Genomic DNA, 25421 nt, shown 5'->3' on the forward strand with positions numbered 1-25421 from the left:
CACAACTGTGGTGTGTTTAACATACTTTTATTTAATAAATTAACATCTTTAACATGCGCACACACACTCACAAATCCAATGCAATTGAGAGATTCATAAGATCATTGCAGGAATTACAAATGATATGAGTTCACAGTGCTGTGTGGTCTGGTGACGGGATATAGTTTAAAATTGTATGATGAGCGTCCCGTTCTTTCCATCTTGCGCGTGATTCCCTGGGACTAGACATCCAGCCTCCTTTGAGTGTACATTGTTTTCTAACATTTTATTATGAAAAATGTCAAGCATCCAGAAAGGTTGAAACAATTGTACACCGAACACCCATATCCTTATCATCTGGAATCTACGAGGAACATCTTGCAATATTTGCTTCAACTCATATCCATCCCTTTTTCCATTCATCCACCCAAATCCATCCAAATCCATCCTTTCATCTCTATCCCTCCACCCGTCCATCTGTTTTTTTTTTTTTTTTTTTTTGCGTTACGTGGGCCTCTCACTGTTGTGGCCTCTCCCGTCGCGGAGCACAGGCTCTGGACGCGCAGGCTCAGCAGCCATGGCTCACGGGCCCAGCCGCTCCGCGGCACGTGGGATCTTCCCAGACTGGGGCACGAACCCGTGTCCCCTGCATCGGCAGGCGGACTCTCAACCGCTGCGCCACCAGGGAAGCCCCCATCTGTTTTTTGATGCATTTTTGAGGCTCATGAATGTGAGGACTCAGTCAAATGACACTCTTTTCCCGCCTCCTTCTCCCTGACAGTAACAGGCCTTGCTACACTCACACTCACACACCCCCCCGTCACATGTAAAACCCTCACCGGCTCACACCTCACATGATTCACCCATGTTCTCCAATTCATGCATGTCCTCTCCTTACACATATTGACATGAATTCACATATGCAAACATCACACATAATCACCTGTGCACACACACACGTAAAGACACACACACACACACAGTGCCACATGTGCATTTGTGGCAGACTTTTGATATCTGTAAAAGGAGCATCCAGAGACCTAGAATCCTCAGACCTGTGACCCTCGGGTAGTCCGTGCCAGGCCCTGGTTTACTCTTCCAGCCTTTGCTTCCGGCAAGTGTCAGGGGCTCCCCTGCAGCTCCCCGCCCCACATGTCTCACCTTTTCCACTTTTCCCACAGTCTTCTCCCTCACCTCCCAGCCACATCCCACAGAGAAAACCTCCCACAAAAGTTCCTTCTGGAGTGATAACCACATCTGGGTACAAAGCCCACCAGACTGCCGCTCCAGGAGGGCAGGGACAGTGTTGGCTTGTTCACACCACATCCCCGGCACATGGCACCCAGCAGGCCCTGTGGTCGGTTGATAAAGGAACAAAAGCGGCAGAGCTTTGCAGCCCCTGGGCAGCCTCAGGGGCATACGCGTCACACATGCTCACCGCCATGCACACACGACACATTCTGCGCGCATCCGTGCTCACAGGTACATCGTGTGTCTGCGTTCACGCACATACCTGTCTGCCTGTCTCCATATTCTCCAGATGGAGTCAATTCCAGGACCTGAGTCCTTTCCTAAAGCCTTGGTCGCCTAAGACACATCTGCTGGAGTGTGAGGTCCAGATGTGGCCCCCTGACCGTGCGCTCCCGAGCTTGGCCCTGTGTATCCGCATGGCAGAGGTTAAGAGTACCAGCTCTGGGCTTCCCTGGTGGCGTAGCGGTTGGGAGTCCGCCTGCCGATGCAGGGGACACAGGTTCGTGCCCCAGTCCGGGAAGATCCCACATGCCGCGGAGCGGCTGGGCCCGTGAGCCATGGCCGCTGAGCCTGCGCGTCCGGAGCCTGTGCTCCGCAACGGGAGAGACCACAACAGTGAGAGGCCCGCGTACCACAAAAAAAAAAAAAAAACAAAAAAATGAGTACCAGCTCTGAGAATTCCCTGGTGGTCCAGTGGTTAGGACTCCACGCTTCCACTGCCGGGGCCCTGGTTCAATCCCTGGTCGGGAAACTAAGATCCCCCAAGCCGCATGGCGCGGCCAAAAAAAAAAAAAAAAAGAGTACCAGCTCTGGAGTCCGACAAAACCTGGGTTCCATCCTTGCTCTGCTTGTAATCACTTTATATGTTTCACGTGTGACTTACATGAGTGCTACTTCTTGGAGCATGGATTTCCTTATCTGTTAAATGGGAAAATAGTTCCCATCTTAAAAGCGTCTTATAGGAGATGCTCTTAGCAGGGTGTCTGGCGTGTTGTAAGCTCTTAAAAATGGTTGCTGTGGATATCATTATTGTTGTTACTTCAGGCCTTTGCCTCAAACTCCCATGCACCCTTTGGGAGGGAGGGCAGCCTTGGTGGGGGGCTGTGTATGGGTGGATGGTGTCTCGTGAATGCCTCTCCCCAGAAGCTCCCCCAATCCCAAGCCCTTATTATCCCACATGCATATTCATAAGGGATAGCTCCAGCCCTGCTCTGTAAATGGGTCAGAAGAAGGAAGTGGAGGTCAGGGCAGAGAGTGAGGCTCAGGGGACAGGAGGCTCAAAGCCAGAGGGCATCTGAGTCCTCAGGGACAGGAGGATGGTAAGAGGGATGGGCAAGGATGGGTGGGGGATACTGCGGGCCATGGGGGAGTTTGAGCAGGGGATTGTCCCCATATTACAGATTTGAAAACTGAGGCCCAATGAGATCAGATTAGAGAACCCTTGGGCTGAGTGGCCCAAGAAGCCAGGTCCTGCTTCCTTTGGGATCTGGAGAGTTGAGCATCTGTCTGGGCTGGGTGATGGGCACAGGGGGTTGGACCAATTGACCCCTGTAGGTTTCTCTCAATGGGTGTAGTTTACATGGCATTACACGGTTGGAAGAGCTGTGGTGATCCTGAATCCCAACCCTCCACTGAGGCTCCAAGAGGATGGGTGACTTGCCAGGATCACACAGCTGCTGACAGTAATCTTGCCTTTGGAGGTGTGAGAGATAGAATGATTCTGGTCCCTTGCAAGAGATTCAAGACTGGGAGAAAAGTGGGTGGGCTTGTCAGGATACCAAGGAATGAAGCTTCTTTATCCACCTCCTCTTTTCATCTCCTCACTACTCCCGTGAGACAGCTGGAGCAAAAACGATGATCTCCATTTTACAAATGAGAAGCACGAGTCTGGAAGAGGAGGAAGCACCAGGAGAAGGCTGCAGAGTGAGTTGTCTGCAGGGGGTCTGCCCCTCTGTGCAGGGCGATGTGGGGATGTGAGAGCCCAGCTCGCCTCCATCTTGGGCGGGGTGAGGCCAGGACAAGGCAGCACATCACCCCCCTCTGGAAAATTTCAATCTAAAAAATCAGAGGGGGCTGTTTCTCTACACTTGCAGGTATATTAATCCCTCCCTCCTTTCAGATAATTGCCCGTTTCCTAGAATGCTTTCTGGATGCTTGGAACTGCTCTGTGAGGTTAAGTAAGATAACCACTCCCATTTCGGGGTAAGGGGTGGAAGTAAGAGAGGAGACGTGATCTTCTGGGTGGCAGAGGGTGTGAGAGGCAGTGACAGAACAAGAGTCTCAGCGAAGTCGTGGGTGTTTTCTACTGGACCAGTTCATGGACAGGGACGGGTTGAGGGATGGAAAATTCGGCTCTTGGGGTAGCAGTGTCAAGAGGAACTGACCCTGGGGTGGGTGGCCGTGAGAAGGGCTCACTTCAGACTGCTAGGTGGCAGATTGAGGACACTGGCCTTGTGGTAAACGTTCAGGCATTCATTCATTCAGGAAGCATCCACTGCCTTAGTGTGCCAGGCCCTGTGCTGTGCCCAGGGCAGGGGAGGGACCGGCCAGAGGTGAATCAGACAGTCCTTGGGTGGCTCAAAGTCTCCTGAGGGTCTCTGCCTAGGACTGAAGACATTATTGGACAGAAAAAGAGGCTGACTGGGTATTGTCACCTCTGCTTTCAAACAGAGGCAGTGAGATGTCAGGGACAGGCCTTGGGTTCTGAGATCAGGGCCAGATTGGGTGGTCTTCTAGCTCTGCCCTTCTGAGTTGTGTGGCTTTGAGCAGCAATAATAACTAAGCACAATAGTCATAGCTGATGTTTATTCAGTGCTCAGTTTACGTCTAGCACGTCACTTTACTTCTTTGAACCTGTTTCCTCATCTGTAAAATGGAATGGAGTAGGAGTTAGTCTACTTCTCAGGGTTACTATAGGGCTTGAATGGGACCATGTAGGTGAAAGAGTTTGGTATAAGCTTGAGCTGTGTGGTAACTTTAGCTATTTGTGGGGCTGTAAAGGGGTCCCGTGTTGTAGAAACACAGGGAAGCAGGAGGATATTTATTCCTAATGGAGCCAGGTAGTGGTTTTGGGGGAAGGGTGGTTCTCTTCACCAAAAAGATATGCGATTGTGAGCAAGGCTTTGAAGGGTAGAGAGGGGGATAAAGAGAAGGACTTTCCAGGGAGAGGGTATCTTGTGTGCAAAAGTGTGGAGGAGGGAAAGTGTAGGGTATGTTTGCGGAACAGTCCTGGTACAATGAATGGCTAAGCCTGGCGCCCCGTGAATCACCAAGGATGCAGTCAGGTAGGATCTTTGGCCCTGGGGCCAGCTTTGAGGCAAGCAGATTTCCTTCCCTAACATTATCCCATCTACGGCTGAGTGAGGAGCGGGCTGGAGGGTGAACCGAGAGTGATTACAGAGCCCTGCTTCTGGGTCTCTCCCACTTACCTCTAGGGGACGGTCTGGCAGGAATGTGACCCACCCACCCCTTCTGACCTCCTTAGCTGGGGGTCAGGTTCGGGCATCCCTGGAGCGATGAGCCGGGTGGCTCTGGGGAGCATGTGGCCCAAGACAGGAGTCAGTAGAGCTTAAAGAACAGGTGGATGGAGGGGAGGGAGGACAGACGACAGACGAGAGAGGGGGAGGACAGACGAGAGAGGGGGAGGACAGACGAAAGAGGGGGAGGACAGATGAGAGAGTGCGAGGCGGGGTCTTAGGAGTAACAGGCACAGGGAGCTCACACTTGGCAAGCATCTCCTATGTGTTGTACCAGCCCTTTGAGGTAGGTATCCTCACTTTACAGATGGGGAAACTGAGGCTCAGAGAGGTGAAGTGACTTGCCCATTTCTTTGTCCAGTCATTCATCATTCAACGCTTATGTATTGGGCAGAGGCTCCGTGTCAAGCGCCGAGGAGTCAGGGGTGACCATCTCTTGGCTTCTGTCCCCTGCGGTGGGGGTCCGGGGGAAGTGTTGTGAGGTCGCATCGCGGCCTCGTCGGCACTCGAACCCAGGTCTCACTATTTCCAAACCATCACTTTGGATCCGGACACGAGCCCCGTTGCACGGCTCGCGCGGCCACTGGAATCCCCGGTACCTCCACTTTCCCTAGGGTCCCACCTGCCGCACCTGGCCCAGGTGAGTCCCGGGAGGTCCCGAGCGCCGCCGGAAGGCGGCGAGCGGTTCCGGCAGGTAGGGCGGGGCGGGGCCGGGGCGGGACTGAGGGCGGGGCCAGCCCGCGACGCCAGGAGCCCGACCGGATTCCGCGCGCTTCTGCCTGCGCCCTGCGCCCCGCGCCGCCGCCGACATGGGGGCCTGTCTGGGCGTCTGCTCCCTGCTCAGCTGCGTGAGTCCCGCCCCCGGCGCCCGCCCCCGCCGCCTGCCCCTTCTTCGGCCTCGCACTTTTGTCCTGTCTTCTTCCTCCAAATAGTTTCTTCTTTTTCCTTCCTCCAAACTTGTCTTTCTGGGCCCGCATCCCGCCTCCTCGCTCCTCGGGTCGCCCCTCTCACCGACTTCCCCCGCCCCCATCCCGGGCCCGCGGGCGCCGGGGACAGCTGGTGTCCGGGGATCGGGTTACCGCGGGGGCCGGGGTGGGGCGCGCTCGGGCGGGGGAGGGGGTGTCCTGGGCGGGCGCCCCTCCAGGGAACTGGGGAGACTGAGGCCCAGAGCCCGGGGCGGCTGCGGCCCCAGCTGGCTCAGCTTGGAGTCGTCCTGGCAGTGCGCCTCTGGTCTCCCTCCCGGACGCTCTCTTTGTGTGGCCTGCCGGTCCCTGTGCCTCTCTGCCGTGTGTCCTTCTCTGTTTCTCTGGCAATCTGTCAGTTGGTCTTTCTGTCCCTACCCGTCTGCCTCAGTTTGTCCATTTGTATGTGTCTGATATCCGTCCGTTCGTTTGTCCGACTGTCTTTGTCCGTCTGAAGCCTCTCCATCTGTCATTGTCTGTCTAGACGGCTCCGTGTCTGTCCGCCGGGGTCTGTCTGCCCGTTCAGTCTGTCAGTCTCTCTGTGTCTTGTCTCTGCTTCGTTCAGTCTGGCTCAGGCTAATTCCTGGGCACTTCCCCCAATGAACCCCAGACACTTGCCCTCTGGGCCCCAGAGCCGAAGTTGGGGGAGGGGAGGAGGCCTCCTTTGCTTTTCTAAGCCGGTCTTGAGTGAGGGGTGCGGGTTACCACCGCCATCGGCTCAGCTCTGGGTGGGAAAACCCGGGAACTGAGGGAGGTTGGGGTGTGTGGGGGAGGGATTACCTGGTCGTCTGCTCGGGGGCCTGGGGAGCAGCCAGCAGAGGGGAGGAGCGTCCGCCAGACCCCGGCTGGGAGGCCCCTTCTCTTTTCTCCTTTCCCAGCCCCTTCTCCCTTCCCTCTTCCCTTCATTAAATCTGAGGTTCATTCAGGCAGCCCCCTCCCCCTCTGCCCCACACAAAAGATGAGCAGAGAGGCAGGAGGGGGAGTCTGGTGGCTGCTGAAATCCCAGTTTCCTTTGTCCCTGATTTGTGTGAGTGTGTTAGGATGGGGGTGTAGGAGTGGACAGCTGGGGGATCCAGAGATTTACTTTACAGCCATTTTTGGAGAATGATATCTGCACAGAGAGGCTACATAGTGGGTTCCTGGACTCTTGTCCTCCCTGGGCCTCTATTTCCCCATCTGTGAAGGGTGTGTGTGTGTGTGTGTGTGTGTGTGTGTGTGTGTGTGTGTGTGTGTGTGTGTGTGTACGCGCACACACCTGCAGGAGGGGGAATCAAGAGCTGGTCCCTGAGATCCCTCCCTGCCCAGTGAAACCAAGGTTTGGGCTAGGGCTCTGGCCAGAAAGGGTTTGCTTCCTGATGCGGGAGGGAGAATTTCCTTGGAGTTGACCAGAATTCCATCAGGCTGGGCTATCCTGGGGATGGGGGGAGTGTTGAAGGGAGACCTGCCATTTCTCTGTGCATCTGTCTCCCTGTCTACCTCCCTCATAATGCTGTTGGGAAGATTTAAAAGTGCCCCGCCCTGTTAGAGTAAGTGCTCCAAATAGGAGCTATTGTTATTATCATCTTTAAAAGGTGGGTGGAGACTTCCCTCTGGAGCTAGTTGCTGGTCTGAGTCAGACTCCTACAATGCTGAGTCAGAAGGCACCTGACAGGCCTGCTCCAACCCCCAGTTTACCCATGAGGAGGCTGCAGCCCAGAGAGGTTAGCTGGCTTGCCTAAGGTTGCACAGTGAAAGGAGGAGGAACTGCACAGTCAGGATTAAAATCTGATTCCTGGTCTAGGCTTCTGCCCACACCTTCCCTCCCTTCACATTCTGGATGCGGAGGGATAGGGTTGGCACAGAGTGGAATCGGCAGGTTCGCTTAGGAAGTATCTAATATCTGCAAGGGACCTGCCCCTCGGGTCAGTGGCCTCCCCTTGGCGTTCTGACCTCTGACATTTACTGAGTACTTACGGCATGCCAGGTGCTGTGCCGAGCCCTTCACCGCTGCCATCTCATTACGCACCCCACCCGCCAACCCCATGACATAGTTATCCTATTTTACAGATCCTGATACGGACAATAGCTGCTGTTTACTGAGTGCTTACTGTGGGCCCAGAGCTCACAGCCCAGAGCTGTCCAGTGGTAGCCCAGGCCCAGCAGTGTAGTGAGCACTTTGTATGTACCCTTTCATTTAATCCTCACAACGACCCCAATGAAGCAGTGAGTATTATCCCCATTTCACAGCTGAGGAAGCTGGATCAGAGAGGGAAGATGATTTCCCCACAGCCACACAGTATTAAGTGGCACAGTTGGGCACTACTGGATACCAATAACAACCTGTTTCAATGGACATTGCCCCACAGGAGTGACGTTCTAAGGGGGGGTTGCCAGGCATCTTTAGAGGGAACATTTTGGCATACATGGGTCGGTGGGGAAGACGTTTGTCCCTCCTGCCGTGACGCATTTGCGTCTGCCTCTTGGTCAGATGCAAATGTGTCACGGCAGGAAGGGGACAAAAGTCGCTCTCTTGGTCAGCATTTGGACTGGGCTGAAGGTGAGTCCTGGCTGGGAGATGAGATGGGCCCACTAGGGATGGGAGTCGCCAGCCAAGCCAGCACATGGTGAGTTGGATGGTTAGCAGATATTTAAGGAGGACCTTCTACAGTCGAGGGAGTGTGAAAGGCCTTTGGCTTAGACCCATTGGTCTTGGTCCTGGCTTGGCCTCTTCTCAGCGGCGTGACTGAGGACCTCTCTCCTTGTCTGTAAAGTGGCGAGAACAACGGGAACCTGCCTCTCAGCATGTCAGGAGGGTTCAGTGAGACTTAATTAGCATGAAGCTGGCGTGCGACGGCTGCTCTGTAAGCTCCCGCCAGTGGTAAAGTGCTGGAGACCACTTTCGAGGAATGGGGAACCTAGTGAAACCCAGGGCTGTCTGATGGGCTCCAAGCCACCTCACTGCCCTGCCCAGAGGCCCATTTTATGGCTGAGGAAACTGAGTCCCACTTGTCTAAGGTCATACTGCCAGCTGGTGGCAGAGTCAAGACAGGGCCCTCTCCTCTTCACACTGCGTGGGGGAAGGAAGTATGCTTTGAGTAGTCGGGCTGACCTCTTCTCTCCTGGGTTTGGTCTAGTGCTAGGGTGGCTCAGCCAGTTATGGGGTGCCATGGAATCTCGCAGCGTAAAGACTCTCAGACCCCGGGCTCCTGAGTTCTGAATTCTCCATTCTGAGAACCTGGCTGGTGCTAAGATTCCACCGCTCTTACTTCTGGTGCTTTTCCATTGCTGCCTTTCCCCTGAGTGCATTTGTGGAGGGGGTGTTGTGATCTGAGTGTGGGAACAGTCTGTAGTCTGCCTTGGCCTTTCACATTGCATCACAAGCATAGCTTGTGTTGCTGTCAGTCTAGTGGCTTTCATCTTTCCTGCCTCTATAACATTCCATGGAGTCAGTGGGCCACCACTGTCCCCTGGTGTTGGGCAATGAGGTCATCTGCAGTTTCCTGATAGTCTGATAAGCTCATACAACCTAAAGCTTCGTGCCTGTTTTTAGTTTTTTTCTGAATTTAAAATTTCTATTTTTTGATAATGAAAATCAACTTTATTGGGGTATAATTTATATTTAACTATATTTAGTTGTATATACCCATTTAAGTGTTCCCAACACATCTGCTCCATTCAGCAGAGAGATCCCTCTTAGGGATCACGATGTACCATGATGTACCACGATGTAATGATGGATATTTAGTTATTTCAGCTTTCTCCTATTATTTTCCTCGTGGGAAGTGTCACAGTGGACTTCCCTGTGCACATGTGTGCGCACGTGTCTGCCTTTACTCCCGTGGGCTGGTATTTCTATAGGAAGAGGTTGTGGTAGGAGTGACCCCCAGAGGTGGAGTGGGGATCAGAATGTATGAACTCCAAGGAGGCTCCAGAAGCAGGGGGGGGGGCGGGCTGTGTGTATTGTTCTCTCCCTGACCTGGTCTCTCTGGCTACCAGCCAGGCCCTTGGAAATCCTGAGGTTTCAGGTATCAGGAATACCTGGATTCTGATCTCCAAAAACCACAGTGAGTTGAAAGGCCAGGCTCCCTGACTGCAGTGTGCAGCTTTTCTTGTGTCTCAAATGTCTCAAATTGAAATGGTATCAAGCCAGAGCCGGACCCTGACCTGGGTACTTGGGCACTTGGTTCCTGAGATCAGTACCTGTTGGCCTCCCTTGGTTTTCTTGGGCACTGGAGGGATTGTTTTCATCGCTGGGGTGTTTTGAAATTTAATGAGTCTGCCATCAGTGACTTAGCAGGCCCTGATGCAGACAGGCTTGACCTTGAATCCCAGCTCCTTAGCTCACTTGCTGTGTGACCTTGGCCACATCACCTCTCTGAGTCTCAGTTCCCCACTTGTAAATGGGAAGTTACAACACACTTCATAGTGTCCGTGAGGCTTAATCTAGACAAAGCCCTTTTATCATAGTGTCTGGGACAAGTATCTCGTCATAAAGGGAAGCTATTACTGTTATTACCTGAATCTCAGCACTGCTGTTCGCTTACTGTGTGACTTCTGGCAAGTTTCTTAATCTCTCTGATCTCAGAATGCTCTTTATGTTTACGAAACACTTCTTCTGGCATTTGCTTATCTCCTCACCGCCCCCCCCCCCCCACCAAGGTAGCCACGAACAGGAGTCAGGATTGGGGTGGGGTTTGCAGGATACAATCAGAAATTGCTGGATGATTTGGACCGTGAGGGAGAATTTCATTCGGCATTCACGTAGCAACTGTGCTGTTACTTGGCTTTGTGGGTGAGAGATATGGGTAAGAAGGAGCATTCTCAGGGGCATTTCCGGTGTGGGGGATACGGGAGGGCAGCTGCCCCTCAAGCAGAGTGTGCTCTACCCCTTGGGACCAGTCCAGAAAGCAGGGGGCGGGGCCTCAGAGGAGCAAGGGGCCCTTTTCAGCCTGCTCTCCACAAAGCTGGTCACTCAGCATAGGGCTGTTCCTGTCCCTGCCTGCTTTGAGAGGTGATGCCCAATGGCAGTGGATGAACACGAGGATCCTGCACATGGCTGCCAGACTCTGCCAGCCTGGCCGACCTCACCACTCGCTTGCTTATGAAGCTTTGGCCACAGGGACTTCTTTCCATTCCTCCAACGCTCAGCTCCTGTCTGCCCCAGAGCTGCCTCAGGCTCTGTTCCCTCTGTCTGGAACACTCGTTCTTCCCCTTGGTCAGGAGAGTGAATCCTCATTGTTCAGCTCTCAGCTTAAGTGTCACTTCTTCCAGGAAGTAACCTACTACCCCCAATCTAAACTAGGCCCCCGCCGGTCACTCTCATGGCAGCACGTATGTTTTCTTCTTCACACTTAACGTGACAGGTGTAATGACTTGCTGAGTATCTTTCCTGCCCTTGGAAGCTCCAGGATGGCAGAGCCTGTGTCTTCTTGCCCTCCAGACTCTTAAATACCTGAATGAGGAGTCAGGGCTGTTTGGGGGAAGAGAAGCAGTGAACCAGATGTATCTGGATGTGGGCCCACTTCCTCCCAGGCTGGGCTGCAGAACTGGCTCCCAAGGGATGAGTCTACAGCTACGAAAGGTGTGGCATCACCAGCCCTTAAGTGATTTCAGCCAGCCCTAGGGAGGGAGGGGCTGACGGAGGGCAGAGGAGCTGGAGACAGAAAGGGCTAGACACCTCTGCTGTCCCAAACCGGTGCAGCCCCAGAGCGGGAAGTCACAGCCACCCATATTCTTCATTCCATTCATTCAACAGATGTTGATTTATCAGCGCTTGCTCTTTTTGAGGTCTTCACACACGTCTGGTATGATGCCAGACGCTTTACATTTGTTCGGCAGACGGTCACTGAGCTCCCGATGGTGTGCCAGGCACAGTTCCCACCTCTGGGAACACCATGGTGAACAAAACAGACAAAACCCCTTGCCCTGCTGGAGCTTGCACGCTAGCAATGAGAGGCCGGCAACACGAGTAAACTGTGAAGCCAATCGGGTGGTAGTAAGTCCTACAGAGAAAAATAAAGCAGGGAAAGGAGAAAGGGAGCCTGAGCGAGTTACAGTTTTTTTTGGTCGTGCTACAAGGCTTGCGGGATCTTAGTTCCCCGACCAGGGACTGAACCTGGGCCGTCGGCAGTGAAAGCACGGAGTCCTAACCACTGGACCGCCAGGGAATTCCCAGGGAGTTACAATTTAAAATCCCTACAGGACTTCCCTGGCGGTCCAGTGGTTAAGACTCTGCGCTTCCACTGCAGGGGGTGCGGGTTCGATCCCTGGTCGGGAACTAAGATCCCGAGTGCTGTGCAGCGCCGCCAAAACAATAAGAATTAAACAAATAAAATAAAATCCCTACAGTATTTCATTCTTAGAACTGCTATGTGAGAAGCAGGTACTGTTAGGATTCCCATTATATGGAAGAGGAAACTGAGGTTCAGAGAGCTTGAGTGAGCTGTCTAAGGTCACATAGCTAATCAGTGAAAGAGCTGGCCTTCCGGATTTTTTTTTTTCCACTCTGCCTCCTCCTAAATAAGAAGCACTGTGACCCCAGCTCTCTCGCCGAAGCCACAGTAACACCTGAGATAGGTCCAGGTTTGAATCTGGGTTCCGTTGCTTACTGGCTGTGTGTCCTTGTGGGACCCAGCCTCTTCCAGCCTCGGTTTCCTTGGCCTCTCCCTTGGGCTTGAAAGTTAGATGGGGTGACATCTGGGGAAGAGGTGTCCCTTCGTGGTGTGGCACAGGCAGTCTCTGCGTAGGTTTGGAGATATTGAGCAGGCAGAGGGCAGTGGGTGGATGCTGCGTGCTTGGGCGGGGAAGGGGAGAGGAGACCAGAGAGTAAGGTGCCATCCTGGCCTCCCCGCAGGCGTCCTGCCTCTGCGGCTCTGCCCCCTGCGTCCTGTGCAGCTGCTGCCCCTGCAGCCGCAGCTCCACGCTGAGCCGTCTCATCTTCACGGCCTTCCTCTTCCTGGGGGTGCTGGTGTCCGTCACCATGCTGAGTCCCAGCGTGGAGAGCCAGCTCTACAAGGTGAGCCACCCGCGGGACCTGGCCTCTGGCAAAGGCTCAGCTACCAGGGGCCCGGGCTTGGGGGCCCAGCTGATCAAGAGGTGGGCAGGAGTGCCAGCGCACCGATGATCCAAGCTTGACGATGGAGGGTCGTTTCTTCATATTGGGAAGAGGGTTTGAGCCTTATTGTTTCTCACAAGCCTTGGTCCCCTTGGGAAGTCTCATGAATCATTATCGCCATCCCCTCCAGACACTGGCCCCAGGGTAAGCTCTCCCCACTTTCATGCATGAGCCCAGTTTGAGGGTCCTAAGTCTTCCCTTCATCTCAGTGTTTCATAGCCAGTGGGATAGTTAGGCCAGAGGTCCTGACATACTGTGTATACAGAGCGTGAATTCCCTGGGAAGTGTGCTAGTCATGCAGAATCTCAGACCCTGCCTTAGAGACTAGTTCTGTAGGAGAGGGGAACCTCCAGGGATTCTGATGTAGCTGGTGGGCGGAGAGCACTTTGGGAAATCCTGCCCTGGACCGTGCCATGCCTTCCGTTTGTCCCTGGGGGGCTCACTCATAGGGCTTCAGCCGCAGAGGTGGGTGGGAATGGAGATGGGCCATGGGTGGAAGTGGGAGGCTCGGGTGGCCCTTCTGGGAGAGCCTCCTGCCTGGCGGCCTGGGCAGAGTCAGCCCGGGTTCTGGGTGGGGTGGGGTCTTCCAGCTGCTCTGTCTGTCTCCACAGCTGCCCTGGGTGTGTGAGGAGGTGGCCGGGTCCCCCGTCGTCCTGCAGGGCCACATCGACTGTGGCTCCCTGCTCGGCCACCGTGCCGTCTACCGGATGTGCTTCGCTATGGCGGCCTTCTTCTTCCTCTTCTCCCTGCTCATGATCTGCGTGCGCAGCAGCCGGGACCCCAGGGCTGCCATCCAGAATGGGTGAGGAGGGGTCCCACCTGCACCCTGGGCCCCTCCCGCTGTGGTTTTCCCTACCCTCGGCCTGTCTCCAGCAATCTCCAGACCCTAACCCTCAGACTCAGGAGCCGCTGAAGCCAGGAGGGCACAGCGCAGAGGTCGGCTCATCTAGTAGTTCCCATTTCTCAGATGAGGAAACAAAGCTCAGGAAAGGCAACAGCATCCCTAGGGCCACACACCAGTTTAGTGACACAGTTGCGGTTAGAGCCCAGGTGACCATCCTCACCCATCACTGGTCCTTCCCTCTGCCCCTCGGGGCTTTTTCTAGGGCCAGGACAGACTTTCTGTGCCTGTCAGACCATCAGGAAGTCTCTCTCACCTCTCCCAGTACCTGCTCTTCGGGGTTGGGGTTCTGGGGGTCCAGCCTTCTTCTCTCCCCCTACTCAGCTTTCTTGTCTGTCCTCCCCCTTTCCCCACCATAGGTTTTGGTTCTTTAAATTCCTGGTTTTCGTGGGCATCACCGTGGGCGCCTTCTACATCCCTGACGGCTCCTTCTCCAACAGTAGGTGGCCCTGGTGGGGAGGGATGGAGGCTACCAAGGATGAGCGTGCTGGGGGCTCCTTTGCACACAGGCCCCAGACTACTGGCTGGGTCCTTGCCTTCCACCCAGGAGAACAGGACTCTGGTGCTTGGCCACATGGCCTTTGGGCAACTCGGGGTTGGCGGGAACCTCCTTTGACCCCGACCCACACGCTGACACAAGGCATCTCTGTGCGTGGCCAGGGGCTCCTGAGGGCGGGGACTTTGCTGCTTCTCAGTGTCCCCAGTGCAGGGTGTGGCACAAATGACTGTTGAATGTATAAAAGTGAGCGTGAGAAGAGACCCAGACCCAGGGGCTGCTGCGCCATGGCTGAACCCCTTGCCTCCCTCCCCTCTGCCTGCCTAGTCTGGTTCTACTTTGGTGTCGTGGGCTCCTTCGTCTTCCTCCTCATCCAGCTGTTGCTGTTAATCGACTTTGCGCACTCCTGGAACCAGCGGTGGCTGAACAAGGCTGAGAAGAGCGACTCCCGCGCCTGGTATGCAGGTCAGTGCCACCCAATGGCCTCGCGAGGGGGCTGGGCTACCTGAGGAGTCGGGGCGGGGGGTGGTCCCTGAAGCTGGACAACGGCCTGGAGGGCATCTCGAGCTTCCTCCTAGGGGCAGGAACTGAGCTGTCCGTGTCACGTGGAGGGAAGGGTGTGTGGCAGGGGCCTGCTGACCCGGGGTGGCTGAGGTGGGGTCAGATGAGAGCTGTACCGGAGAGTTCAGAGGAATCTGGTTGAGTGAGCCCTGTAGAGCGAGCCACGAATGACACCTGGTCATTGAAACCCCAGTGGCAGAACGGGTCCCTTTTCAGTTCTTCTGAATCGATCAAGGAGAAAGGCACTCTTCAGGGTTGATTTGATTTTCACACCTCCCTGATCACCAGGCATCTAGTTCACTTTTTGAGAGATTGTTCTCTATTCATTGTCTTTTTTTTTGGCTGCGTTGGGTCTTTGTTGCTGCGCGTGGGCTTTCTCTAGTTGCGGCAAGTGGGGGCTACTCTTCGTTGCGGTGTGTGGGCTTCTCATGGCGTGGCTTCTCTTGTTGTGGAGCACGGGCTCTAGGCGCATGGGCTTCAGTAGTTGTGGCTCGCGGGCTCTAGAGCGCAGGCTCAGTAGTTGTGGCGCATGGACTTAGTTGCTCCACCGCATGTGGGATCTTCCCGGACCAGGGCTTGGACCGTGTCCCCTGCATTAGCAGGCGGACTCTTAACCACTGCGCCACCAGGGAAGCCCCCGGGGACTGAAGTTTAGTAGACATTCCTTGGAGGAGGAAGTTGGGGCCTGAGACCCAGTGCACTGCTCGACAAGGGATGGGGGTCCTTGCACCTCTTCACCCACCTGCCGCTGCCCCTCCCTCCCAGGCCTCTTCTTCTTCACACTCCTCTTCTACGCACTGTCAGTCGTGGCCGTGGCACTACTGTTCATCTACTACACCCAGCCTGGCGCCTGCTACGAGGGCAAGGTCTTCATCAGCCTCAACCTCATTTTCTGTTTCTGCGTATCCATAGTCGCTGTCCTGCCCAAGGTCCAGGTGAGCCTGCCTGTCTCTGCCCAGCCTGAAACCAGGCTCCTCGGTGTGTGGGACTTCTTGTAGGAACCTTGGGGTCCTGGGGCCAGGGCTGTCAGTCACAGAGGCTTGGGCCAAGAGTGTGGGCTCCCAAGTCAGCCTCCCTGAGTTAGAGTCTTGACTCTCACATTTGTATGCTGGCTGTCTTTGGGAAAGTGCCTTAACCTCTCTGTGCCTCTTCTGTCTCAAATGTAAAATGGGAATAATAACACTATTTGGAGTTATTCTCAAGATTGAGACCATGTTTATGAACACTTAGAACAGTGCCTGGCATATCCATCAGACATTGGCTATTGTTATCATTATTTTGATGTCATCATTGTTTTCATGCAAATCAGGAGAACATTAGGAAGGGTCACTGAGTGATGATTCCTAGACACCTCAAGAGGTGGTATTAGAAGGTGCAATTCCACAGTTTCCAATCCCAGACTATCTGGGATGATGGGTGGGAGCTCCCAAGGTAATCACTTGTTCTTCAGAAGGGAAGCCCTCTGAATCCAGTGGTATTTCACAGTTTGGGATATCAGCCCACCAGGCATTTCAGAGGTAGCTTAGATAGTCTTTGGGGGTCCTTAGCAGAAAGGTTGGGAATCTCCCTTCTGGCCAGAGCTTCCATTTGCCAGTAAGAAAACGGAAGCCCAGAGAGGGTGATGCCTCTGTTCCAGGTCACACAGCAATCAGTATTCATTCAGCAAATACCTCTTGAGCATCCACTGTGTACCAGGCACTCTTCTAGATGTTGGGGATACAGCTGTGAGGAAGAGGAGGAATAATAATAGCTAACAGTTAATGACATCTGTCATGTTATTTAGTCCTTGCACCATCATCATCCCCACTTTCCAGATGAGGAAACAGAGGCTTAAAGGAGTAAAGAGACTTGCCTAAGGTCACACGGCTAGTAAGGGGTGGAGCTGGGATTTGAACCCAGGCAGACTGGCTCCAGAGACCGTGCTCGTAATCATAGAGTTCAGATTCATATTTTCAAGTGTGTCTGTGTGGTGAGGAGTGGGAAAGAACAACCGATAGGAGACGAGGCCAAGTGAAGTAATTTTGGAGAATAAGTGCTATGTGGAAAATAAAAGAGGGTATGGGCTGAAAGGGAGGTGGGCAGGCAGGGCCGGGGTCTGCTGCAGTCAGGGTTTTCAGAGCCTTTTGCGGGGGTCCTGTTGAGCTGAAGCCTGAGTATAAAGACACTGCTGGTGCAGAGATATGGGGGAGGAAGATGTCAGGGAGAGGGCAGGGCGAGTGCAAAGACCCTGAGGTTGCAGAGGATTTGGCAGGTTCCGGACAGAGAGGTGGCCACCATGTTCGGGGAGTAGTCAGCAGGGAGGGCTGTCGGATGAAGATGCAGATGGGGTAAACGAAGGAGGGCTTTAATTCAGAGTGTGAGGAAGTGCTGCCCTTGAAGGATTCTCAGCTGGGGAACAAGTCGGGTAATCTGTTAAGAGAAAAAATTAGGACTCTACCGTTGGGTGGGCGAGGTGGCAATGGTGGCCCGGTGGTATGTTTTCCCGAAGGGTGGGGGTGGGATGGCCCTAGGGTGGTGAGGGTTTCTGAGGTCCCCCGGTCGGGCGTGGCTGGCTGGTGTGGGGGTGGGGTGTACCCAGGTTTGGCAGGAGTCACACTGTGGGCTGCCCTTGCCAGGATGCCCAGCCCAGCTCGGGTCTGCTGCAGGCCTCGGTCATCACGCTCTACACCATGTTTGTCACCTGGTTGGCCTTATCCAATGTCCCCGGTGAGTAGAGGCCTGGGTTCCAGGTGGCCTGGTCTTCCTCCTGGGCTGGGGACCCTCAAAGATGACGGGGACATTCCCAGCCCATTCCAAGACTTAGTCCTTCAGGGAGATGGGAGGACCCCATCTGTTCCTGGAGCTGTCTCTGTTGTTTTGTCTGCTGTCGCTGGGACTTGAGTGGTTGGTTGTGTGTCTGTCTGTCCCCTGGCTGTCCATCTGAGCCCATCCTCTGGGCTCCCTGGCTACAGACCTGGCCTGCGTGGGCTGAGGGTGACCATGCTCCCATCCCCAGACCGGAAATGCAACCCCAACCTGCTGACCCTCTTTGACAATGGGACGGTCCTGGCAGGCCCCGAGGGCTACGAGACCCAGTGGTGGGATGCACCGAGCATTGTGGGTCTCATCGTCTTCATCCTGTGCACCCTCTTCATCAGGTAGGGTGGGGGGGCTGGTTTCGGGGAAGGAATCACGATTGGGAGCCCTGAGGCACAAGTGACGGGAGGATGTGGGAGCTGGGCCACCAAGCTGGAAGGCGCGCTCCGCAGGCAGCACATCCAGCCCCAGCACTGTGCTGGTGGGGAAACTGAGCCCCTCAGAGGGCACAGAGTGACTGGGCAGCGGAGGCGGGGCTGAACCCTGCCTCCTGGCCCAAGGCCTTTCCCGAGCCCGGGTTGCCATGTGCCCAGTCCAGCCGGGTGCAGGCAGCTGTGGTGCCAGGGCCGGAGCCTGGACTGGGGCCAGCGGGTCCAGGCTCTATCACTCACACCTGTGTGTGGCCGCTTCACCTTTCCAAGCTTCAGCTTCCTTTTCAGTTAAAGGATGATAGCCTCTAATGCCCAGGGTGGCTTGTGACCCCACAGTGTCCCTTGAGAAAAAGCAGCTCATTCTTAAGATCACATGTGCTCTTAAGAGCACATTCTTGAAGGGGTCTTAGCAAGTGCTTATCAGCGTGGACTTGAGCCTGGCACCTTGGGCAAGTCTCTCAACCTTTCTGTGCTTCAGTTTCCTTATCTGTAAAATAGGAATAAAAATACTACTTATTGCATTGGATTGTTGAAGAGTTATGATGAGTTAATATGTACAAGGCACGTAGAAAAGAACTTGGCAAGTAGTAGGTGCCAGATAAATGTTTGCCATTATTGCAAAGAACTATTAATATTTGCACAGCTGGATGGCTGTGAGTGGCTGTTTTGTGTCACCAGATGGTAATATCAAGTATACTTATTGTTGACACTGGCAGACTCAGGTATTGCCTCCCTGCGGCCTGGCATTTCTCCAGGTGCCACTTTGTGTGTCTGCACCTCTGCCCTGATCTTTTCTCCCCCAGTCACCCTTCCTGGGCAGCGCCCGTTTGCCTGTAAGCAGCACACCTGCTTCTAGGCTCCTGGGCTAGAAGATTTTGAGGCTGTTTCACATTTCGTTTTGTTTCACCTTTTTCAAAACATTTTCTCCTAGTTGAGTTGGGGCAGTTCACAAACACCTCTCTTCTTTGTCCTCTCCTTTGATTTCTTTTCCAACCCGGAAGGGCCCACGTCACCTCCATCTTACAGAGGAGGAGACTGAGACTTGGTGACGAGCAGCCACTTGTCCGAGGCCACGAGCGCACAGTGGCCGTGGTGCTGGAGCTCACTTCCCTGCCCCCGAGCTCTATCCCTCCCCATCCCCAACGTGGGCGCAGAGCTGTGCTTCCTGATGCTTCTAATACACCTCCCTGGCCTTCAGTCACTGGGCTGCACCTCGGAGAGCGCACAGATCCCATCTGTTCTTAGCACAGTTCTTAAAACCCAGGAAGCAAGGAAGCATAAACAGCCACGAGGGCAGGGACCACTGATGATGGCTTTTGCCCGCAGCTGGATGGCCCAGATCTAGGCTCATGTGCACTAGATATCAGCACAGTATTTGGTGATTGGGGTCAACTGAAGCTCAGCAAGGGGTGATTTTTCAATTTGATGGAATGGGCTGGAATCCAGGCCTTTGTTCACTTTTTTCAGGATACAAGTTGGATCTTCAAAATTGTATATGTGTCTCAAACTATTAAATGTAGTTAAAAACATCAAGACCTCATTGTAGAAAAGCAATGACAGAAATCATTACTATTATTCTCTCTTTATTATAAACATAGAGAAAGGGGAGGCAGTGGGTAATACTACTTAGCTAAAATGAATAAAAGGTAAACAAACAAATGTACCAGCAAAGGAGCATTATTATGAACATTTTTAATGAATGTAGTAGCTGGTACGATCCTTTGCGGTACTAAGTTCTCAACACGTGTTTGTGGAGGATGGCAAATAAACAACCAGAATAACAGGGGCCGCTTATCTGGTTTCTACTCTGTGCAGGCACAGTGCTGGGCCTTCAAACACCATGACTCCATTTAATCCTCCCAGCAACCCTATAAGGGAGGTACTGTTATCTCTGAATTTACAAACGAGGAATCAGAGGCTCAGAGAGGTTAAGCGTCTTGCCAAGGTCACACAGGGAGTAGGGGTAGAGTTGAGAGTCAAGCAGTTTGTTAACTCCAGGGCCCAGGGCCTAACCTCCAGGCCGCCGGCTCCCGAGCCTCTGGGACCCTGGTGCCCATGGTCATCATGGCCAATGCCGTGGCGCTGCCCACCCACCCACCTCAGTGGTGACGGCCTGACAGCCACAGGCACATCCTCCCCCCGCCTCCCCCAGTCTGCGCTCCTCGGACCACCGGCAGGTAAACAGCCTGATGCAGACGGAGGAGTGCCCGCCTGTGCTGGAGGGCCACGCAAGCAGCAGCAGGTGGCGGACTGCGAGGGCCGGGCCTTCGACAACGAGCAGGACGGTGTCACCTACAGCTACTCCTTCTTCCACTTCTGCCTGGTGCTCGCCTCTCTGCATGTCATGATGACGCTCACCAACTGGTACAGGTGCGTGGACGGAGCCGCAGGTCCGCAGTGCGCGTGCCACTTCCCTCCCCCTCCAGCCCTGCGCTGGGGTTTAAGACTTGGGCATGGAGGTGTCTCTCTAGGACCCTCCAGGGAGCCTGGCTCATCAGTGCCCCAGTTTCCCTGCCAGTGCCTAGTCCACGCAGTAGCTGGCACCTTCGCTAAGTGCTGAGAAGTGGGGATCACGGGAGGTGAGGCTGGGCCTGTGCAGGGCAGACCAGGTTTACAGATCAGGGTGGTGATTTGGGTTATGGGGTCGGATTTGGGATTCATGGTTTGAGGGTTAGGAGTAGGGTGTGGGGTCAGAATCGAAGTCACAGGGTCAAGAATAGGAGTCCTGAAGTCAAGAGTTGGGATTGGGGCCATACAAAGTAACAAATTTGGTCATTTGGTTAAAATTGGGGTTACAAGTCCAGAAAGCCAGGATTGAAGTGACCAGGTCAAGGAGCTAAGATCAGAGTAACTAGGTTAGCGGCCAGAACTGGGGTCACAGGGCCAAGGGTCAAAATTGAGGTCAGAGGTATCAGAACTGTGGTCATAGGGTCAGGGATGGGGTTATGGGATTGAAGGTCAGAGTCAACGTTAGAGGTCAGGACTAAAGTTAGGAGCTTCTGGGTCCCAAAGTCAGGGACCAGGAGTGCGGTCACGGAATTAGGATCACAAGGTTAGCGGCCTGAATCAGGTTCACAATATTATACCTAGGACTTGGGTCAAGGTTGGAATTGAGGTCAGGGTCAGGTCTACGGTACAAGGCCATGAGCTCTATGTAGGGTCTTAAGGTCAAGTGTCAAAAATATCAAAGGGCTTCCCTGGTGGCGCAAGGTCGAGAGTCCCCCTGCCGATGCAGGGGACACGGGTTCATGCCCCGGTCCGGGAAGATCCCACATGCCGCGGGGCGGATGGACCCGTGAGCCGTGGCCGCTGAGCCTGCGCGTCCGGAGCCTGTGCTCCACAGCGGGAGAGGCCACAACAGTGAGAGGCCCGCGTATCGCAAAAAAAAAAAAAAAAAAAATCAGAGATGGGGCTAGAGTTTACAGGCTAAGGGCCAGAGGTGAAGTCAGGGGTCGCAGCTGGATCCTAAGGTCGGGGTCCGGGACTGAGGTCACAGCGTCAGGGCCAGGCTCACTGGGATGATGGTGTGTTCCAGACCCGGTGAGACCCGGAAGATGATCAGCACGTGGACCGCTGTGTGGGTGAAGATCTGTGCCAGCTGGGCGGGGCTGCTTCTCTACCTGTGGACCCTGGTAGCCCCCCTCCTCTTGCCCAACCGTGATTTCAGCTGAGGCGGTCCCCTGCGGCAAGCCCGCCTGGTGCTTCGGGGCTCAGTGACAGCAGGCCGAGCACCGCTGCGCCTCCGGGACGTGCCTCTGAGCTGGGCCCCTCTGTTCTTAGTGCCTCCAGGGAGGAGGAGCATCAGGCCCCTCCCTCCCGCTGCCCCCCCACGCCCACCATGGAGCTGCCTCCTCCTTCCCCTCACCCCCATTCGCCCACTCTTGCCCTCTTGGGAAAAAAGGGCCCCTTGTTCTAAGGCTCCCCAGGAGAGGGTCCTGAAGGAGAGAAACACTGAGAGCTGCTCAGAAAGCAGGAGTGCTCACCGCGATGGGGTGCCCAGCACTGGGGCCCGGGTATTCCTGACTATGTACTCCAGGACACCCCGTCCCCTTCCTGGGCTCCGTGCCTTACTGAGTCCCTAAGACTCTGCCAATAAAGAAGCCGGTGTGTGTGCCTCCCATGTCTGTGCCCTTCCCCCTTGGCACGGGCCCCATCCCGTCTGGGCCCAGTGCAGGGGCTGGGAACAGAATGTCAGGGCAGAGGGGGCTGAAGGGCCAGACCATGAGGGCCTTGAGGTCAGACGGAGGGGCCCTGGCTCTGTCCTCTGGGCCGTGGAGAGCCTGCGGGCTGGGGCTATAGAGGAAGGAGGGGCTTTGGCGAAAGGGAGCCTGGGGGTCAGAAAAGGGGGCCCTGGAGCAGTGTCCATATGTGGGGTGATGAGGCCAGAGTCGGGGTGGAGAGGGGGCTCACGTGGGGAGGCTGAGAGGCTGGTCTTCGGGCCATCTTACCAGCGCCCATCCTGAGGTCCTGCCCACCTCTGACCTGCCTCTAGGGTCCTCCTGAAGAACTTGTCACCAGCCTCCACTTCTCCCTGCTGTAGACGTTGGCCCCTGCTCTGGCCCCAGGGTGTGGTGGGGAAGAGTGTGTGCTCTAAAGTCAGCCAAGCTGCCTGGATCCGCTGAACTGCAAGGGCCATCGGGCTCCTGTGGGGCTCCGGGCAAGTCTTCGCCCTCTGCGCCCTGGCCCCTCATTCAGCAGATGGAAAACGCCACCTGTACCCAGGCTGCTGTGAGGCTCAGGTGAAACAGGTTACCCATTTCTGAAGGCGCACAGCGATGTGCGGGGGACGGACAGGCTCCTGGCTGGGGCCTCCTGAGCCTGGTCTTGACGTTGTGATGTCCATCCTCAGGTCATAACAGAAATCGAGGTGGACTGGGGTTTGTTGGGGGCTGGGATGCAGTGGCCAGGGACGCAGCCCACTTCTAAGGAGCTTTAGGGTCACGGGGGCAGCACAGGTGCACGGGTGCACCAAGGAGGTGCCTGCCGCAGACCCTGTCAGGACAGTGGGAGTCGGCCAGATCAGGGGGAGGGGAAACGCCCAAGGGACAGGACGCGGCATGTGAGCAAGAGAGCAGGGTGTTTGAGGGACCAATGAGAAACGTAGGGTGGTTGCAGTGCAGAGGGCGTGTAGGGGTCAGGAGGTGGTGAGCTTCGGAGAGTCGGGCTGGGCCTGAGTCACACAGGCCCTTGAGGGCCATGGTGAGGAGACCAGATACTGTCCTGAGGGTAGAGGGGAGCCATGGAGGGTTTCTGAGCAGGGGAGAGGCCGTGAAGTTGTGAGCTGATCAGGGGGTGGTCCTGGAGGGTTTAGAGCAGAGTAGTGACGTGGTCAGACGGGTATTTTGGAAAAATTTTCCTGGATGAAGTGGAGGGTGTAGCAGCTAGAGGCAGGTTACCAGGGCCCAGGGTGGAGTGGGTGGGGGCCTGGAGTCAGGCAGGGCCGAGGAAGCCTTCTCTCACCTTGAGACAGATCTTGTGGATGCTTTTGTCCCCTGATAGCTTTTCAGCTGAAGGAGACCTCTCCGCGGAGCAGCCTGAGCTTCCTCCCCGCAACACATGAGATTTCATTCTCTCCTTGTTTCACCTTAGGGAGAAAAAGCCCACTTTGTGCTCCCGATAACCTTTTTCAAAGGTTTGTAGAAGTGGGCACTTTTATCCTGCTTGTGTATCCTTGTTGCTCTACAGTTTTTCAGTTATTCATTCAACAAACATGTACTGAGCATGATTTGTGCCAGGGTCTGGGCTGGGGCAGGCCTGGCAGGGAAGGAAGCCAGAACCAGACTGAAGAGCCTGAATGCTGGCTAAGGAGTTTCAGGTCCCAGTTTGGCTCTGAGAAGCCACCTCGTATCCCCCAGGCAGGGAGCTCTCCCTCCGTGTTTCCTCAGCCCCCTCTGGCGAGACAGTGGTCACACTCCTGTACCTGGTGGTCGATGGGGGTGTCAGGTGTCAGGCCTGACCCACTGTCCCCCCAGGGGCTAGGAAGCCCACTCAGCCTGCTTGCTGTATCCCCCTCATCCCCTGCTGCTAGCATCATGGCTTACACACATCCTCCCTCCCCCATCTTTCCTCCATCACCTCCTTCCTCTTTTCCTTCATATCCTCTTCTCTATCCCCTCTCTTCTCTCTCACTCTCCTTTGTCACCTCCCTTCCTTTGCCAGTCTGTGGGACAGGCTGTAGGACCCCAGCTCTTTTTGTCTGCCAGCGCTGACAGGCTGGGCTTCCCTGCTGGACTGCTAATGGGGAAGCGGCTGCCCTCATCCCTGGAGACCTGTGCTCTGTCCCTGGACACCTGCTTCCCAACACCTGGGCTGTGGTCCCTGCAGCGATACTACCAGCAGCCTCAGCCCAGCCTGCTCTGGAGCAACTTTGGACAAAGTTGTAGAACAAATATCTGGGCAGAGTGGGTGCAAGCCCTGCAGATCACGTGGGGAAACAGGCAGTGTGGTGCACTGGAAAGGGCTCTGGGCTCGGCTCCAGTTCTGTTTCCATGGCTGTCTCACCACTATCTCGTCACCTGAAGTTAGGCAACTCAGTTCCTCTCTCTGGGCCTCAATTGCAGCTTCCATAAAATGGCAATAGTAGCTGTTTTGTAAAACGTAAAACATGGTGCTTTCATGAGACAAACACTGTGGTTAACCAGCAGACATTCCCAAGCCCCTTCTCCCTTTCCTGCCTCTGTCACAAAGGCGGGAAAAGTCAACTGTCACTTTGCAGCTTCCCTGAGAGTTAGAAGTGGGTACCTGAAGACATTCTAGCTAAGTAGACCCAAGTGGGGATGCTAAGGAGCAATTCTAGAAAAGTTTCTGATTTTCTTTTACAAGGCACTACTCATTCCCCCTTTTCCTATTTTAACACAAATACGATGCCTGGAGCCACAGCAGCTATCTTGGGACAATGAGGCAACGAGCCCGAGGATGAGAAACCAACATGGTGAGGATTGTGGTCCAGAAAAATGGAAGGCGTCTAAGTCCTTGATGCACTTTTGAGCTGCTGCATCAACCCTACTGTACCTGACTCCAGACTTCTGTTATGTGAGGAAAACAAACACCAATAAATTTAAGCCCCTATTAGTTGGGCATTAAGTTCCTTGCACCTGAATGCATTTCTAAATGATATAACATGTGAGATGTTTAGTGATAATAAAAATAATAAACAGGAGAAACTTACCTCCATTCCTCAGGACTATGGGCTAGCAACAGTATAGCACCCCCATATATATGTGTATATTTATAAATAACTGTATATTGTATATGTTTATATACACATACATATATGTTTAGTAGCAGGAGAAACTGTGACAAGACTTTTTTTTTTCCTGCCCCTGCCCTGGACTTCGGTCCTGCTCCCATGATCTGACTAACTTGGCACCTCTGCTTTACTCTTTCCCTCTTTCCCATGGACACTATTATACTTTGTGATATTGTGATCAAATATATATCTGGTCTTTGCCCGTTTCTGGCACAGAGCTCCTAAA

At 54.5% G+C, this 25421-nt stretch overlaps 1 protein-coding gene across 1 annotated transcript; it reads left to right on the forward strand.

The window, feature by feature from the left end:
• Positions 1 to 5515: 5515 nt before the first annotated feature.
• Positions 5516 to 25113, forward strand: SERINC2 (serine incorporator 2). Its single transcript, XM_032636882.1, is given in 11 exon segments — positions 5516 to 5554; positions 12501 to 12662; positions 13373 to 13563; positions 14022 to 14101; positions 14486 to 14623; positions 15485 to 15654; positions 17335 to 17425; positions 17715 to 17856; positions 20099 to 20169; positions 20172 to 20316; positions 21482 to 25113. Coding segments are annotated over 11 exon segments (1365 nt in total). The 3' UTR covers positions 21618 to 25113.
• Positions 25114 to 25421: the final 308 nt, after the last annotated feature.

This window comes from Phocoena sinus, chromosome 1 (genome assembly GCF_008692025.1).
Source record: "Phocoena sinus isolate mPhoSin1 chromosome 1, mPhoSin1.pri, whole genome shotgun sequence".
Classification (NCBI taxonomy): domain Eukaryota; kingdom Metazoa; phylum Chordata; class Mammalia; order Artiodactyla; family Phocoenidae; genus Phocoena; species Phocoena sinus.